This window comes from Urocampus carinirostris, chromosome 2 (genome assembly GCF_059441175.1).
Source record: "Urocampus carinirostris isolate Australia breed hairy pipefish chromosome 2, RoL_Ucar_1.0, whole genome shotgun sequence".
Lineage (NCBI taxonomy): Eukaryota > Metazoa > Chordata > Actinopteri > Syngnathiformes > Syngnathidae > Urocampus > Urocampus carinirostris.
The window spans coordinates 46,140,239-46,160,467 of record NC_142350.1 but is presented as its reverse complement, the minus strand read 5'-3'; the positions used below and the strand labels follow the sequence as shown (position 1 = coordinate 46,160,467).

General features: G+C 42.8%; 2 protein-coding genes across 8 annotated transcripts; one reads left to right on the top strand and one right to left on the bottom strand.

The window, feature by feature from the left end:
• Nucleotides 1-25: 25 nt before the first annotated feature.
• pafah1b3 (platelet-activating factor acetylhydrolase, isoform Ib, gamma subunit) lies at nt 26-10,122 on the bottom strand. The gene is made up of 5 exons (XM_088326761.1): nt 9,706-10,122; nt 7,713-7,802; nt 7,527-7,643; nt 7,343-7,465; nt 26-734 (listed from the first exon to the last, which is right to left on the bottom strand). Exons 1-5 carry the CDS (start codon nt 9,790-9,792, stop codon nt 474-476), a joined length of 678 nt encoding a protein of 225 aa, XP_088182887.1. The 5' UTR covers nt 9,793-10,122; the 3' UTR covers nt 26-473.
• Nucleotides 9,338-15,742, top strand: prr19 (proline rich 19). 7 transcript variants are annotated; one of them, XM_088326753.1, is made up of 7 exons: nt 9,338-9,571; nt 10,448-10,526; nt 10,608-10,711; nt 11,774-11,891; nt 12,875-13,735; nt 14,720-14,862; nt 14,946-15,742. In XM_088326753.1, exons 4-7 carry the CDS (start codon nt 11,774-11,776, stop codon nt 15,399-15,401), a joined length of 1,578 nt encoding a protein of 525 aa, XP_088182879.1. In that variant the 5' UTR covers nt 9,338-9,571; nt 10,448-10,526; nt 10,608-10,711; the 3' UTR covers nt 15,402-15,742. The 7 variants fall into 7 exon arrangements, with proteins under 7 accessions (XP_088182879.1, XP_088182885.1, XP_088182884.1 ...); XM_088326752.1 differs by lacking the exon at nt 9,338-9,571 and having other exon boundaries at nt 9,759-10,526; XM_088326756.1 differs by lacking the exons at nt 9,338-9,571; nt 11,774-11,891 and having other exon boundaries at nt 9,759-10,526; nt 12,880-13,735.
• The last annotated feature ends 4,487 nt before the right edge of the window (nt 15,743-20,229 follow it).

The window sequence follows — 20,229 nt, the reverse complement described above, 5'->3', positions numbered from 1 at the left end:
AATAACAACAAAAACACCAAAGAAATTCACTTTTCTTCCTTTAATTCTTCTTTCGGCATATACTGCTGAGAAATCAAAGCAGTGGAATGTTCCCCATGGCCGAATTCAAGCGAGGCTTCCCGACACAAGACTTGTACAACAAACACAATTGTGGCAAAAAAAGCTTCTCATCTGTGGTTTTTAAATACACTAAATAGCTGGAGCAAAAGTCGCTTGATGACAATAACCACGTCATATACGAAGGGTAATAACAGGATGAGGACAGGAGAGGGGAGATTTATCGGGATTAAAGCGGAGCTTTAAGTCTTTCTCAATAGCGTTTCATGTTTAAGTGTTTTGGTCTCGTTACCTGTAATAGCAACTGACAACCATGTCACCCGCCGACGCATATTAATCAAATCTATTTGTCGTTGTTGCCAAGCTAGCAGACTGTGAAGGACCAATGTGAGTTGTGTGTATATAGTATGCGTTTCTCAGTTCTCAGCAGACCTGTCTAGCATGCACTTGAGGTGAGCGTGCAGCGGCTCGCACACCGCCTGGTATGCCTGCGGTGTCAGGTGAAGGTAGTCGTACATGTCCTGGTGCGAGATGCTGCCATTGGAGTGCACAAAGCCTGGGTCCACGTTCAGGAAGGAGGCATGAGGAAGGGAGGAAATTGCTTCCCTCACCAACCGGTTGACTTCGGCGTTGCGCTCACGGACCGGGTTTGGGGATTTACCTCTGGGTAGGAGACCCTGGACGGAAGAAGAGATGTACATGTAAAACAGTAGCACCCCAGACTACAGTAGACTCCCAGGATATGACATGAATCTGTTCTGATGTGATGATTTTAAAATGAAAGTGCTGTATGGCAGAGGATAGAAATCTGCGCAAATTAGCTAATGCGTCCCGGACACCCGATACCCCAGATAAAAACATCAATATAGAAAAAAGTTGGTACTAGTTATTGTGATATGAAGACTAGATGACTAATTAACATTGTAAATAAATATACATGTATATACAATGCCAGAGCTTGTACAATGGATTAATGGGGGGATGCAGAGCAGGAAAGAGACGGCCGATCAAAATTCTCACTGCGTTTAAAATTTCCATGAGAGGATTGCCCGGACTTTAGAATCGAATAGAAAATAGCTTTATTATCATAGTTAAAAAATGGGTTGAACATAATGTGACAACGAAATATGACGTGGCATTTCAGTTTCACATTTTACAGTGAGAATAAAAAACAATTTAAAAAAGACAAAGATAATTTACACAATATTTACACAAGAAAGTGTGGGCATGTAGTAGCAGAAGATATTTACATTGGGTATGAACTTACAGTATGATATTGTTGGAATTATATACATATATTTATCCTACAGTTGACATTAATATGTTATAAGTGTTCTCAGCCCTTTTTGTAGAGTTTTCAGTTTGTAAGCTGTTCTTCAAGGCCATGGGTTGTTTTTGTGCAGTCTGTCTCACATACCAATGGATGCACCCTGACCTGGAATAATCTGAGCATGCCATAACTCAAGTTGTTTTTCACCAAGAGCCTTGAAAGAAGAAAGGAGGAGAGAGGCCAGCTATGATCATCGGGTGGAAAGCAGGCCGCGCGAAAGAAGATTAATTAACTGCGTAGCAACAATGCGAACCTTAAGAAGGGAGAGATCGGAGATTTCTTTAGAGAGAGGGAGGAGATTTGTAACAGCCCGGTCTCCGCCGCTCTCATTATAATGATTAATAAAATAACCAATTCTCTATGACCGATTCTCTATGTCTTCGTTTATTTCAGAGTGTTTTATTATAAATGTTGGAGACTTAAACCTAACAGAAATCGTATTAGTGCAATTTGTGGTAGTGCAAAATAGGCAACATTGTGCAAAGTAACCATGGAATGAATATAATTATACATCTGTATGATGTGGTGTGTTTGTAGGTATTCCTCCTTAAAGAGCACTTGTGGAGAGTTTCAGTTTTTTTTGCACTGTGTGTTTAGAGTGGTGATGGCTCTGGGGAAGAAACTGTCTCAGAGTCTGTTTGTTTTTATTTTGTGTGACCTGTAGCGTCTGCCGGAGGGCAGTAGGTCAAAGGGGTGGTGGCCGGGGTGAGAAGTGTCCTCGATGATGTTTTCTGCTCTGCTGAGGTAGCAAGAACAGGTAATGTCCTACAGACTGGGCAGAGAGCAACCAACGATTCTCTCGGCTGTGTTGATAAATAATAATAATAAAAATGCATTTTATTTAAAAAAACGCCTTTCAGGCCACCCAAGGACACTGTACAGACAATGAAAAAAAGTACAATTTAAAAAAGTTGTAAGCGAAATAAATAAAAACAACACATAAAATCATAAAAACATAGGAAATGGAGAAGCTATGTGTTGTAGGCAGTCCTGAACAGGTGTGTTTTTAGACGGGACTTAAAAGTGGAGAGAGGTGTGCAGTTTTGGAGGTCCGGGGGTAGATTGTTCCAAAGCTTTGGAGCAGCGCGACTGAAGGCTCTGGCTCCCATGGTGCTCAGGTGGGCAGGGGGCACTGACAATCGGAGGGAGGACGAGGATCTGAGGGAGCGAGTGGGGACGTGCACCTGAAGAAGGTCGGACAGGTAAGGAGGGGCCACGTTGTGAATGGCCATATATGTATATAGGATCAGTTTGTAGCTGATGCGATGTTGAACAGGAAGCCAGTGTAGCTGTTGGAGAACGGGGGTGATGTGCTGCTGGGTAGATGTTTTTGTGATGATGCGAGCAGAGGCGTTTTGAACCAGCTGAATTTTATGGAGGGACTTTTGAGGAAGGCCGAAGAGGAGAGCATTGCAGTAGTCAAGGCGGGATGTGACAAGACTGTGGACGAGAATAGCAGTGGTGCGGGGGGTGAGGGAAGGGCAGAGTCTGGTAATATTGCGGAGGTGGAAATAAGCAGTGCGGGTGATGGTGTTGATATGTAAGTGGAAGGTAAGCATGCTATCCAGGATGACACCCAGACTCTTGACCTGGGGGGAGGGGGACACTAAGGAGCTGTCAATGTTGAGAGAGAAATTGTTTACTTTGGATAAAGTGGATTTGGTGCCAAGAAGGAGGAATTCTGTTTTATTGGCATTTAATTTAAGAAAGTTTGTTGTGAACCATGTTTTGAGTTCGGAAAGGCAAGAGGTGAGGGAGGGAGGTGGGAGTATGGAGTTTGGTTTGCAGGAGAGGTAGAGTTGGGTGTCATCAGCAAAGCAGTGAAAGTGGATATTAAATTTGCGGAGGATATGACCAAGAGGCAAGAGGTAGACTATGAAGAGAAGAGGACCTAAGACAGATCCCTGGGGTACACCTGTGGTGACTAGGGAGGGCTTTGAGGTGAAGGATTTCCGCTGGACAAACTGAGTGCGGCCAGTGAGGTGGGAATGGAACCAACTGAGGGGAGTATGGGTGAGACCAATGGAGGAGAGTCTATTAAGGAGCATAGGGTGAGAAATTGTGTCAAAGGCGGCGCTCAAGTCTAGGAGGATGAGGATGGAGACTAAACCGGAGTCAGATGCTATGAGGAGATCATTTACAATACAGATTAGGGCAGTCTATGTGCTGTGGCGGGGGCGGAAACCAGACTGAAAGGGTTCATAGAGAGAGTGGAGGGACAGGTGGGAGTGGAGTTGAGCAGCAACAGTTTTTTCAAGGATTTTCTAAATAAATGGAAGGTTGGAGATGGGGCGGAGGTTGTCAAAGTTGTTGGGGTCAGCACCATGTTTTTTCAGTGTAGGGGTAACAGCTGCGGTTTTGAAAAGTGATGGGACAATACCAGAAGAGAGTGAGGAGTGGATAATGGCAGATATGAGAGGAAGCAGGGAAGGGAGGCAGGATTTAACAAGGGATGAAGGGAGGGGATCGAGCTGGCAAGTGGTGGGCTTGGATTTGATTATGAGGTTGGATAATTCAGCAGTCGTGGGTGGAGTAAAACAGGAGAAGAAGTGACAAGGAGAAGAAAATTCAGATGGGGAGGGAGCAGACAGGTTATGATGGAGTTGGTGATGAATCTTAAGGATTTTGTGATTGAAGTACTCCATTATGGAGTTGCAGGTTGTTGTGGAGTACAGGTGGAGGGGGAGAGAATTTGGTGGCTGGAGGATTTTGTTCATGACAGAGAAGAGAGTTCTTGAATTTCCTTCGTTGGAAAGGATGAGGTCGGAGTAGTAGCTGGATTTGGTTTGTGCAATTTGGTCCTTGTATTTAGCAGTATGGGTAATGTACATGTCCTTATGGATGGTGAGGCCTGTTTTCTTATATAGTCGCTCGAGTTGGCGGTTCTTTGATTTCATTGACCTAAGAGCGGGTGTAAACCAGGGGGCAGATGTGGAGAATGAGGCAGTCCTGGTCTTCAGGGGCGCGAGAGAATTTAGAATATTTGTGAGGCAGGCATTGTAGTGAGCGCTGAGGTCATCCGGGCTTGAGAGAGCGTCTGGGGGCGGGGAACGGTCATTAATGGAGCAGAGGGTGTCAATGTTGATATTTTTGGTATTACAAAAAGAAATGAGACGGGAGGTTTTGAAAGTAGAGAGACAGAGTACGGTGTTAAAAGTGAGGAGGACATGATCAGATTCAGGAAAAACATCAGCAGTGGGCTTGGAGGTGGAGAGGCCAGAGCAGCAGACCAAGTCCAATGTGTGGCCTTTAATGTGGGTGGGGAAGTCAATAAGGCTGTGTATCCCGAGGCTCTCCAGGCAGGATGTGAAGTCTCTGGTGAGTGGCAGGTTGGGGTTGTCCATGTGAATATTGAAATCTCCCAATAAAATTAAATTTGGCGAGAGAGTGGATAAATGTGTAATTAAGCTGGAGAATTCATTGATAAAATCACTATGTGGCTTCGGGGGGGCGATAAATTGTAGCAATGATGGTTGGCGAGGGTCCAGGGAGCTTAAACACCAGGCATTCAAAAGAGCTTGATGCAGTGACAGAGACAGGAAAGACTTTCCACTTCTTGCGGTGGATTACCGGCGTTAGCCCGTCGGCTAAGTTACGATTGGGGTTTGATTGATTAGGTGAAACGATGGTTCAGGTTACATCAACCGCAGTACCCACAGTCCAAAACAGAAGGGCAAAAGAAAGATCAGAAAAAATATCTGAGCTTCGAAAATGTTTTGGAGTGAGAAGCGGCGACATACACGCCAGCGTCCTCTCACCCCGGATATGATGACCCTCTGAAGTGTTTTCCTGTCTGCTGCCCTGCACCCAGCATACCACACCGTAATGCAGTATGCCAGAATGCTCTCCACTGTGGCTCTGTAGAAGGACACTAGCAGCTGCTGTTTCAGATGATTTTTACGGAGCACTTTCAGGAAATGGAGTCCCTGCTGGGCCTTCCCTACTACCGCTCTGGTGTTTGCAGACCAGGAGAGATCGTCGGAGATGTGCACACCCAGGAATTTGAAAGAGTGGACTCTCTCTACGCAGTCTCATTTTATAATGAGTGGTGCTGGGTTACTGCCTTTCCTCCTGAAGTCCAGTACGAGTTCTTTTGTTTTTGTGGTGTTCAGTATGAGGTGGTTTTTCGAACACCACGTTGTCAGTGACTCCAACTCATCCCTCTACGCTGCCTCGTCCCCTTCAGAGATGAGGCCTACCATGGAAGTATAGTCTGCGAACTTAACAAATTTGTTTGAGGTGGGTTGTTGAGCAGTCGGAGGTGTAGAGGGTGAAAAGCAGGGGGCTCAGTACACATCCTTTGGGGGAGCCGGTGCTCAGGAAGTGTTTATAACATTTTCTTGCTTTAATTGCCTCCCTATTTTTAATAATAGTCCCTAATGTTGATTGGCAATGGCCATGTAACTTAGGTAGTGCTATTGTTATGTTTTTGCTTAACCCTTTCACATGCTACAAGCTTTGGGACTCATAGCGAATACAGTGCCAAAAAATACTGTATTGCGGGGGTGTCTAACTCATTGTAGCTCTAGGCCACATGGTAGGAAAAAAAAGCGCAGGGGCCAAACTAGTACTGATGTTACAAATGGACCTGTAGTCGCAAGTCATGCTCCGCACAAAGGGGGAGTGGTTCAATGGAGCCTGTATCGAGGTCCGTCTCGTTTTTTTCCTCATGTCACGTGACCGAAGGCAAACAAGGCCCCGTTTTTAGCGCTCACGTGACTGACTCGCGTCGTGATTTGCGCTCAATAAATAGGCGCACAGAAACCAGGAGGAGTCCCCTGCATGACCGTCTGACGTGAGTCTTGGATCACTACTGGATTACTTCGTCTACTTGAAAATGGAGCCACCCAAAAAGCGAAGGACTTCACCAGTTTGGGAGCATTTAGAACAGATATCTCCCAACAAGGTATAAACAAACATGCTTAGGTCTCTATATTTATACACATACACTTGTTGTGTGCATGTGTGTCACACAGAATATATATTAATTATAATTTATTATATAAAATATGTAGATACAAATGTCACAGATTTTATTCCTCTATAAAATGATTGTCCCAGTTACACAAGCACATCAAGTTACTGAACATACAACTGACAAATAAATGGACAATATTTCATGGACAAAACTTCCATTATTTTGTGCACACATTTACTGGTTTGTTGCCTGTTAACCACATAACATCCGCGTTACATCAAATGACCAGCAGATGTCAGCACTGCTAAATGAGCTACTAAATGAGGCCGCGATTGATCAGGCTTTTGGCAAAGCAATTTGCCCAAAACACTCAATACATTCACGGGGCTTCATCCCCCCATCAATTCGAACTAGTAAATGAATGTCTATAAAAGTGTGCCTTGGCTGCAGGACTGCGGGTCTTTTCGGAAGCGCCCAATTAAATTACGATTCAGGGATGCAAGAAAAACTATTGTTTTTTTTCATTACTGAAATGTAATGTATAATATTTGTTATCAAATCTATGTTGTAAAAAAAAACCACATTTGAATTCATTTCCACTACAGTTAATTTAACTCGCCGAAACTAATGCATACTGGGAGCTTTGTTTACATGTTTATCATGTTTTTGCTTCTCACTTTAGCATCACTGCAAGCTTTGGGAACCAGAACAAATATATACACTACAAAAAATATTGTACGGACACCTTTACAAACAGCACAAGATACTGAACTGAATGAAGACGAAGGCATTTCAGACCAGCATTTTATGATGTCTCATCATACGCACGAACACCAGAAAGTTTGAATATTATTCGTTTTTGAGCAAGCAAAATATTCTAAAGCAGGGAAAATACCATAAAGACCCCAGGGAGGCAGACGCCATATCCCAGGGGTCTACTGTACTCATCTTGGTAACAAGAAACAATGATTGTGTTAGGACTGATCATCTTTTAAGTTACCACAACTATCAGGGACAAAGGTGTGATTAGCACTTACGAGTACAAGTGTGTTAGCGTGCGGCAACTTGTTCTTAATCACTTGGACAATTTCCATGATACCTCCGCAGATTTGCTTGGCAGTGTGGCCGTGATTTTGGGTCCCCACCCACAGCACGACGATCTGTAAAAGGAGAAAATGACACCACGGTGTCCTCCTGTTGGATGTCAAACGAATGGAATACCTTTGGGCTGATGTGGTCCAGTTCACCATTGGTGAGCCTCCAGAGAATGTGCTGAGTGGCGTCACTGCCAACCCCAAAATTAAGGGCGTGGAGAGGGGAGAAAAGTTGGCGCCACACCTGCAAAGACATGGCAAAATATTATTTCAGATAGGACGTGAGAGAAGAACATAGGTGCTAGGTTCTTACACCAAACTGATGCATGTGCTGCACCAGAAAGTCACCAACGAAGAGGACATCGGGTTCTTTGTCTTTACTGTCGGACAGGAAGCGATTGTGCTGGATGCATGAAAAAAAAGATGAGATACAGGGAATGTCTTCATAGATGTTTTTTTTAATTTGCATTACAATGGTATCTCAGCTTTCGAACACCTCCGCGCTCAATCCACCTGCCCCCCAACCATAACTTAAGATAGATTTGCCTTTGGTTTTGATTTCATTTTTTCTCTTAAACCGTCAGGACAGAGCCTTTAGGCAACAAAGCAAAGTCAAGCCGAATGATGAACAAAAAAGACCATAATGGTACAAATACAATCAGAAAAGTCTCGACTTTTCGGACCCGTTCTAGCCATTTTTGATGACCCGAAAAAGTAAAGTGCGGGTACCGGAGGGAAACATATATTGGTCTAGAGAGGGATGGGTGCCACCAGGCTATACTTGCCCTCGAGACACCACTGGAGATGGTGCCCCTAAGACCCGTGTGGTTAAGGGATCCAACCAACCAACCGTAAGCAGAGAGGACGTTTAAAGTGATAAAAAGGGCTTAACTTTTAAAACTGGCCCTGGCTTGTTTGAATTGCTTATCTATCGTGTGACTAGACATGGAATGACGGTGAGTTTGGACCAAAAGGCAGAAGTGTTCCACTTGTACGTTGTTTTTGTCGTCCGGGGGGGTAAGACACACTCACAAGGGTAGAGTGATAATTGATCAGAGAATTGACAAACCTATACAGCCGGTAATATTTTAGACGATGACAATGGATAGAATACAGCAAATACATGATTGAATTATGTGTACCTTATTAAGTGTTTAATTCCAATGAAGGGGAAGCCATAAAAGTCACTACAAAGTGTTTTGTAATATGTTGTACAAAAACATGCTTATAGATGGCATTATCATTACTTTAATACATTTATATATTAGTAGTTTAGGACTAAATTTCTGTTAAATACCTGCATTATTCAAAAAAGTGTACTTTTCGTATGGGCCAAAACGAAATACCTGAGTTTAGCAATTTTTCTTTTGGGGAAAATAAATTCAGACCTTGACCGCCAACCTGAAACAGATTGAGTTCAAAAGCTGAGAGACTGAATCAAAAACTTTGAAGGAAATTGAAAAAGTATATGAAACGTGTGAGGATAACCCAGAAAAGAGATTGAACGTTGATGCGTCATAGCAAAAAGATTGTGAAGTACAAGGCAAGCAAACATATGTAGAGCATCTTTACCCTTTGTGGTGCTGGGGAACCAATTTCAAATGATTTGAGGTGCTTCGTTTCACAAAGCGGTGTGTGAAGATAACCAAAAACTGGGGTACTGAACCTTGACGAGACCTAGCAAAGCATTATTGCAATAGAAAAGTCTTCAGGGGGATTATCTCATGTGCGGCACCTTATAAAGGTTTCTTCATTGTGATCATGTTGAGGTTTTGAGTTTTTCCTTGCCTCCATGTAGGTTTTGATCAAGGGATGGTGTAATAGTGGTCTGTATTTTGCGATAATCTGGTCTGTGCAGACCTTTGGGATTGCTTCTGATAAAGGGCTATACAAATAAACATGACTTGACTAATTAAAGCATCGCTTGGCGACCATCTTAAGGCTTTCTGGAGCCCAAGCAACGAATTTGAAGTCATTTTATCAGCTTCGTTTCACAAAGCGGTGTAAGAATATAACAAAAAAAACGGGATATTGAACCTTGAAGGGTCCTAGATAGTGAATTTTGCAGTACAAGGCGGGATATGATTTAAATCACCGCTTTACGAGCATCTAATCGCAACCGTGCGCCAAGCAACTAATTGGAAGTTTAAGCAGCTTCGTTTAAAAAAAACGGTAATTTGCTCCAATCTTGTGGATATTTGACTGTGTAAACGATGTGCTTGTGAACTATTCCGTACAAAATGATCAGAGTTGAATGATGCAATAAAAAAAAAAGACAATAATGGTACAAATACAATTAGACAAACCATCGACATCCACCGCCCGTCTCCCTGGATGTCCTCACAGGCGGTGGGTGTGGCGGCCGGGTTCCGCTCGTCGTCGTCAACGTTCATGGTTCGGTGTTTAAGTCAAAATTCGGCGCTTTCCGAAGTCAACGACCAGAAGCAAACCGAAACACCAAAAAAAAAAAAAAAGCTAGCCAGGCGACCCGGGTGCTAGCTCGCGACTAAATATTACGAGCAGCTAGCTTGTCTACTTTTTTTTAACAAAAGCGTTTTGTTTAAACAATTATAATATGATTGTGTTTAAAATACATTAGTGGTATGAATTAGCAAAAGCTTACAAAAACAATGAGCAGATATATTTAAATAATACAAAATCTGGTCATCGTCTCGAAAATTCCTTTTCAGGAAGTGGGGTCTCAGTGACAGACTGTACCAATTGTGTCCACGGGTTAATAACCAATTCTGTTTAACAAACATCTAATTCCTTTGGTAGTTTATTCCCACCACAACTTAAAATATTATTAATATTATACATCATAACATTTTACAGTCGTTTTTTCTTTTATTGTGTGAGAAGTGGAATTAGAATACATTATTAGACTCCCCTACATGACTACTATACTTGATTGGTTCCGCCTCTTTACAAATTTTGAGATCGCCATTGCTGCGCTAGCAAAACGCATTTACACCATCGACGGTTATTTTTTGAAACCTCGGTCAAACATTTGACAAATGTATTCAGTATTATTTTGTTTAATGGCAGTTATGTGACTGATTCGACTTGAATCAACAGCTCAAGTTGGCCATGTTTGACTTGCGTCAAGTGCTGTAATGTCAATCAGGTGCGTTTTGTGTTAAAATTGCACCAGTTAGGCACCACCACGTTTTGTTGTAAATGTAAAAAAATATGAATAATTTTGCAGGTGCTTTTGCTTCCTCGCATGCCGATGTAGCTCCTGTTTAGGTTCTGCTGACACCCGACAGATGGCGACCTCGTCTCTTTGCAAGTAAACGCTTGTAACATGAGGTACATTTGCACGTTTTTAGTTTGAGAAATCAATTCAATGATAAAACTGGGCACATGGCGGCGCAGTGGTTAGAGCGTGTGCGGCACAGTTCTGAGGTCATGAGATCAAACCTCCTGTGTGGAGTTTGCATGTTCCACCCGAGCTTGCGTGGATTTCCTCCAGGCATTCCGGTTTCCTCCCACATTCCAAAAACATGCATGTCATGTTAATTGTCCGGTCCAAATTGTCCCTAAGTGTGAATGAGCGAGCAAATTGTCTGTCCCTTTGTGCCCTGCCCACTGCCCGAGGATTGCTGGGATGGGCTCCAGCACCCCCGCGACCCGACTGAGGATAAGCGGTGCAGATAATGGATGGATATTTAAAACAGCAATACGTCAACCTTAGAGCAGATTATAATATCTGTTTTAATTAGCTACAGGAAAAGGTGCACAAAAAAACAAACCACTCCCCTTTGCAATTTTATTTTAAAGGCACAGTATGTAATATTGAGTACCTCCTAGTGGTACAAAAAAACTTTTATTTATTAAAGCTAATCGTTAGCTTCACCCTAGGCATTTGAACTGCCACTGTTAATAGACACATATTATTTATCATCAATACATTGTATATTTAATGTTTTGTTTTATCCTTTTACACATCTTTACCTTTTTACTCTTTATAATTGCACTAAAAACAGAAGCTCTCGAATTTTGCTGTACTTGTATAATGACTAAAGAACATTCAATGGATCATTCATTCATATTGTTTGTTGTGACTGCTGAGATTGACGATTATTGCAATGTTATGTTTCTGGTCAAATATGTTACTGTTAGGCGACTCAATGACACGCTTGCGTGTTGACCCTAAAATAGTGTTTATTCTATCCATCTATCCATCCTGGTCATATCCCTTGAGATGGGTGACCGATAGCAAGACAAACACATTCACAAAAACAAAGAAAAGAAAAAAGCAAAATGTAGCAAAAAAACACAAAAAATGTGACCATGGCCAATCCAAATTCCCAAACACCCAAACAAGTTAAGCACCTCGGCACCCATGTTGGTCATTCTTTTGTCCTCCAGATGAAACGGGACACAAGAAAGCGGCCATGTCACTCGGGTCAGGGTGACACAACACACTCTTCTGTTCAACAGCAGGGCCCGACAGCTTTCATCGGTTTACCCCTGCCGTATCATACAGGTGCCCTGCCCATCTCATAGAACACGTCTAAACATCCCACTATCCTTTTACAACACCTCTCCACTCATTCCTATCACCAACAAGAGCTCTAGCTTCTACTATATTTAGACCTCTTTCCTGCAGGGCACTCTTAACACCGTCCATCCACGTCAATCGCGGACTTCCTCTGTTCCGTAGATCCTCTTCAACATTCGCTCCTCATCTATCCTCTCCATGTGTCCAAACCCACCGAGTGCTCTCCTATCCACACACTTGCTCAGTTCCACTACTACTCTAGTTCTGTCCTTCACAATTTGATTTCTCAATCCATCCAATCTTGTCACTCCTATCATACTCGTCAAACACTTCATCTCAAAAACATTTAATTTCCTTCTCAAATCTGCGTTCAGGCTCCAAGTCTCTGCACCATGCAACACAGTCGGCACAATCACACTCTCATACAGTCCCATCTTAACATCCATACTCATACTTTTGTTACTAATTTATTCTGAATACATAAAATATGAATACATTAGATATTTACTCATTGCTTTGGAATTAGATCCCAGGTAAACTGGGAACGAGATTAGTGTTTATTTTTTCAACACAGCAGCTTTGAAAAACCCTGATCCTATGGTGAGTCTGCCTGACAGTAAATGTACAAGGATTTAGAAAACAAACCTAAGCCTGTTACGAGGGAAAAAAGAAAATGTTAAATAGCCACATATAAACACTATAAAATAAAACAAGAATGGCGTTTTAAAACTTTCAACCAAACATAAGCTTGCATACAAATTTGACAATATTGTAAACTTGGTGTTTCATTTTGGAGATCACTGAAAACCAATTTGTTCAATATGATAGCAAATCATTTTAAAAATCTGCAACAAAGAACACCCAATGATTTTCCGGGCTGTGTACATGACCCTCTTTAACTTCTTTTAAATGTCTTTTCAATCTGTTTGTGCTAGATGGAAATTACAAGGTCTATTTTTCTTCTCAAGTTAAGATGAGCCAGCCAACAGGAGGACGATCCATCGGTGCCAGGAAACGCCAACCGGATTCAAGCAAGCTCAAAACAAAACGACTGAAATCGCGTAAGGAGCGCAGTCAGATGAAGGGCATCAAGGACCCCCACGGGGTCAAAGCGCACCACTGCCACCAACCGGCCAGCTTGGACCTCAGACAGCTGCACGGATGTTGCCGCCACGCCCGGACAAAGGACGCGAGGGGCCCTCCCTCACCCATTCCGGTGCAGCAAGAGACAAGCATCATCACCAAAGCACGCCTCATAGGCCACCGCGGACTCTTCAATCGAGAAGTCAAGTCCTTCGAAATAGAAAGGTTGTTGTCGGAGGACAACGAGAAGAAAGAGGAGGAGGCCTCGTCTGCAACAGTCATTAGCGATGCTAGCGCTTCAGATGAGAAAGCGCAGAAAGAACCTGAAAAGAAAAGCCAGACAGATTCAGACGTGACGCCAAACCACCTGCAACAAGAACCTGTTTCATCATCGGTGAAGAGCAAAAAAACGCAGAACCCTCCTACCAGCCCGATTCCTCATCACTCGGTCATTGTGGAAACCCCAGCGGAAGCTGTGTTCCAAATGACTGAAGCTACATGCAGGTCTGTGGCCGTGGTGGGGCGCCGCCTCTGCGAGACCTTGCGCTTCCCTCTGATGAGGAAACCGGACTTGGCAGTGGAGAGCAGGCAGGTGCTAATGCGAGTCCTGCAAGAGACTCACGGGCAGAATCTGCAGCAGAATATCCTCCACATGTACACTGGGGCCAAACTCCTACCGCGTTCCAGTAAGGAGGCTACCGACACGGAGGCTGCACAGAGAGAGAGCAGTAGACGCTTTATGCCAGGTAGGTGGCGTTGGCACGTAAAAAAATTCTGAATTCTGTCCAGCTCCTTTCAAAGGTAGTACAAAGAATCGTTAAAATATTCATAAATTGTAGATGCCTTTTTATTGTTTGTGCCGGGTAAATCATTTTGACCTGTTCATTTTATAAGTAGCTCGCATGCTGATAAATGGGAGCCCCCTGCTGCCGAAGGACCCGTTTCCTTCAAAAAGAGCTACACTGCTGAATCAAAACATGATATCCATAGTTAAAACCTTAAAACATGTCATTTAAGAAACAATGAGGAAATGATCTCTTTTTTTAAAGTGCATTCCTGAAATTTGATATAGGAAATCCTCATTGACTACTCTAATAATTCAGCTGGGATACAGTGAATTTCAGCCTGCATTTTCACAATCCAGGGTCCTAAGGAAATGTCAACCGATCTTGAGATAACAAGGCTACTAAATCACTCCAATCATTGCCATTTTAGTGTAGAAAATTAGACACACAAAGACTTTGTTTATTCAGGTCAGTTTGGTTGGAAGGAGATTTAATTTCTAAGAAAAAAAAAATGATGACGTTGACGCACAATCATCTCTCTGTAAAAGAATGCCGTCTTGGTCAAGAGTCGCATAGTGCTTGTATATGTTATCGCTTGCCCCTTTTGTGGGCCATTTGTTTTAGGTTGAAAGATACTGTCCCCTTTGAGTAATTAACATTTGTTTTCACCTCATCCTGGAGGCAGACGAGAAAACTACATTGCGCAGCAGGAGTGCCGAGATTCTGAGTAGCCCACACGGGATGCCAAATGTACTCTCTTTTTATTGATTCACATTGGCTGAGATCCTATGATCATTAAAACATTTAATAAAGTCCTGTTATCCCAAGAGTCAGTAACGTTTCCCGGCAACTCTTTGCCACAGGGTATTTCTTCTTTACCATTTCCTTAAAAAAGGTCACCTATAACAACAATATAACTGAAAAACGGATTTTCAAATACTCTAGGTGCACTTACACCACCATTACAATCCCACTCTTCTGAGAACTCCTGTTTCCGAAAGAACACTCCCGTCTTGGAGAATAAGAGGAAGAAAAAGAAGCACGTTTCCTGGGATATTGATGTACCGCAAGAGCAGAATTTCTGTCAGGTAAGAACAGACTATCTGACTTTTTGTCTGGTTTTTATTTTAGACAGAGTCTTTAGCCAATCCCAACCTGTTCTCCTTTTTAGACCAGCGCTCGGTCACCTGGCCCAATAGACACCCCACCGGACTTCTTGAAGGGCATCAAGTCTTGGAACTCCCCGGATTTTAGCTTAGACTTTGGGTCTTCCTCTGCGGCAGACGGTAAACTGTTCGCCTCGTCTCCCTCTAGCTTCGGCAAAACAGCTGTCCAGATGGATCCTTTTGAGACAGATCCTTTCGAGGACATTTTTTTACCGAAGAGATGGAGTCATTCACAGGCCAGCTACACGCAATCCAACCCACGTCCGGAAAACTGTTCCCTGGAACAGAACACCTTGTTCAAAAGTCCACTGTTCCCTTTCAAACCCGATTTTTCCTCTCAGCCTTTCACTTCTGTCCATAACCATCACTGGCCATCTTACAGCTTCCAGAGCCCTACATCTTCATTTTTGTCCTCGTCGAGCCGCAAACGCTGGTCCTACAGCCACAAGACGCTGTACTAAGACACCATTACACATAAAATCATTACTAACAATCATGTGTTTTCTGTGCCTCAGTTAGTCCAAATATTATTTCGACAAATATTGCATTATCAGAGCAAGAATGGGGTAATTTCTACCTTTGGTTGTCATATGAGATTTGGTTCTGAGGTAAATGATGTAAACTGAAATTAAAGCCCATATTCTCTTAGCTTCCCCGCTCACTAAAAAGGGCATTAAGATCAAAATTGATGAATCCATTCAACTCTTGGCACAGCACAAAAATGCAAGAACTATCAGAAAATAGCATTTGGATTAATGCAACACATAGAACAATTTGTCAGTAAATAAACTAAACCTGTTCTAAATCACTTCTTGTGTATGTCTTATTATATGTGCGCATTTTTAACATTAATTGAATGGAGGTGTGCCTTTTAAATTATTAATCATAAAGTGTTGGATGTTGGTAAAAAAAAAAATGCATCGATTTCCTTATCTTTACTAGGGTTACGGGGTGCTGCAGTCCATCCTAGCTATATACAGGCAGTGGGCAGGTGACATCCAGAACTGGTTGCCAGACAGTCGCGGGGCACACAGAGACAGACAACTCACTCGCTCTTTCACACATTGGGACAATTTGGACCGGTCAATCAACCTGCCATGCATGTTTTTGGAATGCAGGAGGAAACTGGAGTGCCTGAAGGAAAACCACACAGGCACGGGGAAAACATGCAAACTCCGAATGGGGAGTCTTGAAGTTTTAATTAAACCCTGGATATCCACATTGTGGTTTTGACCCGCTAACACCTTGCTGCCATGCTGTCCTCGGTTAGAAAATGTCCTAGTAAATACTCTATTGACTCCCAGGAAATGGCTACCCTACCTTATGACATTTTCACTTAACGGTGTGGTACAATAACTTTTCCTGGTCCCTCATTAATGCATTTTACACACTGTAAGACAACAACAATTTATTTTGTATTGCCAAAAATGGAGAAAATAACTACTTTGTAGTGTTCTGCATATGTAGAGTAAGGTCACTAAGATGACTGCCTGCTATTGGTTGACATTATACAAAATGATTATCTGCTATTGGTTTGCATCACCGCATGATTAAAATAGCAAAATGCTATTGGCTGAAATCCTCCCAAAATGCCCCTTTCACTCTTTGACCTGTCAAAAAAAAGTAAACTCGGATTCCCAAGGGTTGCAGAAGAAGTAAAAACAGGACAACCTTAGAAACAAAGCTTGTGATTATGGAGAATACAAAGAAGTCATGTAAATGGCTTACCTCTTCAGGGTATTGCAAAAATGTGGTTTTCCCCAAAAATACATCAAGTGGGTAGGACTGCTATACCGAGACATCTACAGCAAATTCATGATTAACGGGAATTTATCGGAAGCAATCGAGATCAACTGCGGTGTACGTCAAGGTTGCCCTATGTCTCCCCTTCTCTATGTTCTTTGCATTGAACCTTTGGCACAAATGTTAAGAAAAGATAGATTTGTCGAAGGCATCAATATCCCAGGAAGTGGGGGACAAATTACCAAGTGTGTTTTGTACATGGATGATTTTAATATTTTATGTACTGACCGCGCATCTGTTGGAAGAGCCCTTGACTTGACTGACCTGTTTGGGAGGGCGTCTGGGTCAAGGCTAAATAGAGAAAAATCACAAGTGAAGTTTTATGGAATGTGGAAAGAGACAGAAAAGGCAGGACTCCTGCTGACGGTGTTAAAGACAGACCAGAAAATCCTAGGGATAAAATTCAATGCGGATGGAGGAGGCGAGACCAACTGGGATGACGTGACAAGGAAAGTTAAGCAAAAACTTGTTTTTTGGTCACTAAGAAAAATGACAATAGAGGGGAAGGTCCTAATCATCAAAGCGATCATCCTCCCAATGCTTTTGTCAATCAGTTTAGTTTTTATGCCTAAAAGAAACGTGCTGTTACAACTGGACCGAGCCATCTTTCGCTTTGTCTGGGGCTCAAAGTGGAAAAGGATAAAAAGAGATACAATGAAAAAGGAAAAAGGGGGGAAAGGAGTGCCTGACCTCCAGCTTTTCCTGGGAAGCAAATATGTCTCTCTCCACTTCCAAAACGCTGTGGGCCCACCCAACAACCCGAAAAGTCAAGCAATGACCCGGTTTTGGATGGGCTCATATTTGCGGAAGCTAAAGCTTGTACCAAACAATCGTTTGATTCCAGTTTCATTTAACTTGCCACCAACACATCTCTTTATTCGGGATTTTTTGAAGAAGTTTGATTTGGAAACACAAGAATGTCACACTTTGCAAAACCACAGGGCCCTTATTCCTATTGTGCAAGAGCAAGCTACAGTAAGCCCTGTGCGGGGGCTTGCGTTTGGCGAATCCACAACGGTTTGGAGCAACGTGAATCATCCTGCCCTCCCAAACAGACTACGAGACTTGTCATGGATGGTGGCTCATGAAGTTCTCCCAGTCAGAGCCGTAATGCACCACCGAGGAATGTCAGCGACTTCGACGTGCCCTCGACCTGGCTGTGGCGCCCAGGAGTCGGTGAGGCACCTTTTTTGTGAGTGCAGCGCTGCCCAGGTCTTGTGGACAATGGCCGACCAACTAGGAAAGTTCCCGGACTTGCCAGCAGGGGAGGTCCCTGATGCACAGTACGTGCTTTACGGGGTGAGTCGGTCGAGGAGGCCTCGGAACGACTTTGCCAGGGACTGGCTCACTCTCGCCGCCATCAAGGACGCCATCTGGACCTCCAGAAACCTGCTGGTATGGAGGTGCAGGCAGATCCCCCCCGTGGCTGTGCTCCAAATGGCTGCAGATACCATACAATCTGCGAGCGGCGGGTCTAGGACACAGCCATAAAGAAGACTCGTCTGCACCCACCCGGAGGGGGGAGCTGGAGCTACACTGTGGGAGTCTCGGCAGCAACGGCCTGGGTTGTGGAACCCAGAAGGGAGAGGACCCACACAGAGGACTGGAAGAATGCTGCTTGGGAGGGTGGGATGGCAGAGCTATGCCCTTGCACAATAGTATTGCCTTTTACACGCTGGTTAACTACTGTTAAAAGAAAATAACTCTGAAATTGTTTGGTTGATGTTGAAAATGTCAGGAAAAAATGTTAAAACGTCTTATTGTCACGTCATATTGTCAGATATAGGGAATTGTGGATGTGCTTGGTGGCTGTTGAGATTGTCGTGTTTGTTTTGCTGCTGTTGGTGTCGGTGGATTTGTTCTGACCGAGGACAATCGACTTTGGCCTGGACGGATCTATTGACACTAACAAAGATGTTATATAATGAAATTGTGAATATGCTTGATTGCTAATAAGATTTTCGAGAGGGTTTGTTCAAACCTCACTTTGTGTTTGCTGTTAAAAACGTAATATTGGAATATAATATTGTGAATGTGCTTAATTGCTGTTGATTGTTTTCTGTTTTTAGTGTCAATAAATTTGTTCAAACCAAAAAAACCCTTGTTAAGGAATATGGCCGTAAGCAATCGGCAATTGTGACTATTATTGAAAATAAGACGCAAGTATATCTCTTAGGGGCATGACAATCCGGAGAGGTTTTAAATCAGTTTTAATGTATATCAGCTGTCTTCTATCCCTTCTGCATCTACCCACTAACTCAACAGTATGTTAACTCAACAGTTGCCCCAGTGTTTAAAATAACGTGTGCCCGGACGCCCGGGGCGCGCATCTTTTACGTTGGGCGTACAACTTAAATGCCCGAATATACAAAGTTTTGTACAACTTACAAAACTTCTCTGCCCGGGTGGCTTACAACTTTTTCAAGAAAAAAAAAAAAAAAACGCAAAATATTTTTTCAAATCAAACGTCTGTTTTATTCGGTTTGGAAATTTCTGAATTTCGGTTCGTTTAGCTATTTGCATACTCGGCAGCCGATCAGAAGACTGCATCAATTAGACTCTATGCACGAGAGACAATGACATATCTCTGGAAAAATCTCAGGATGGTTGGAAGTTTCCGGTCAGCGCTGGTCTCAATGTCATGCTAGCAACAAACCCGCTAAAGCCAAATACGTTTGTTTTTGGACGTTATTTGCAATTAATTTCAACTTTTCTTATGCCCACCGAAGGTCAAAATGACTTGTAAACACACAAATGTTTGTTCTAAAAAACGGGGAGACAGTTCGGCCAGCTACCACTGCTGTGTACCTGAATGTACAGCATCGGGTACTTGTAATGCGGTCCTAAGCTTCCATACGTTTCCCCAAAACTCTGAATTACAAAAACGGTGGGTCATCAATCATCGAAGAGACAACTTCATTGTTTAAAGTATCTCTCGAGAGTGTAGCTGACATTTTTAAAGCTCGGACCTGATTGCTAATGCCCACAGATGTGTATAGATATTTGACTCCTGATAACTTACCTGCAATATGCTTTAGTGTAGAATTTTGTGTTATGTTTTTGCTTTCTTTAAATTACACACATGACTCTCGTTGCAGCTTGTTGACTTTTTCCTTAATAAAAGTAATGCATTGAAATTGGTTCCATGTCAACTTATTTGCAAATTGAAAGGTATGTTGACATATATGTGTACAAGAAAAACAAATCAACTTTTTGTTTCGCACAATGCAACACAGCATTGTCTCTGTGAATACGCTGCACAGGAATGTCTTCATTGGTAAAGACAACAAAGTTGCACCATTCAAGTCCTGTAATCAGCAACTGCCTCTGGACTTGCCAATAATAGCAATGGCTTTCTTTCAGCTTATGCACACCATGATCAATTTTGAGTTACTGTCAATCTGTGTAACTTTGTATATTCGGGCATTTAATTTCAACAAGCCAAAATGATGATTGATGTCATTACATGAAATGAATATTATAAGT

What these genes read in the sequence shown, in the direction of transcription:
- pafah1b3 (XM_088326761.1), bottom strand. Translation starts at nt 9,792, where the DNA reads ATGAACGTTGACGACGACGAGCGGAACCCGGCCGCCACACCCACCGCC. An exon ending in AGCACATGCATCAGTTTGGT is followed by an intron (nt 7,644 to 7,712) that starts GTAAGAACCTAG and finishes ATGTCTTTGCAG; the next exon opens with GTGTGGCGCCAACTTTTCTC. An exon ending in TGGACCACATCAGCCCAAAG is followed by an intron (nt 7,466 to 7,526) that starts GTATTCCATTCG and finishes CTCCTTTTACAG; the next exon opens with ATCGTCGTGCTGTGGGTGGG.
- prr19 (XM_088326753.1), top strand. Translation starts at nt 11,774, where the DNA reads ATGAAACGGGACACAAGAAAGCGGCCATGTCACTCGGGTCAGGGTGAC. An exon ending in CAGTAGACGCTTTATGCCAG is followed by an intron (nt 13,736 to 14,719) that starts GTAGGTGGCGTT and finishes CAAATACTCTAG; the next exon opens with GTGCACTTACACCACCATTA. An exon ending in AAGAGCAGAATTTCTGTCAG is followed by an intron (nt 14,863 to 14,945) that starts GTAAGAACAGAC and finishes TCTCCTTTTTAG; the next exon opens with ACCAGCGCTCGGTCACCTGG.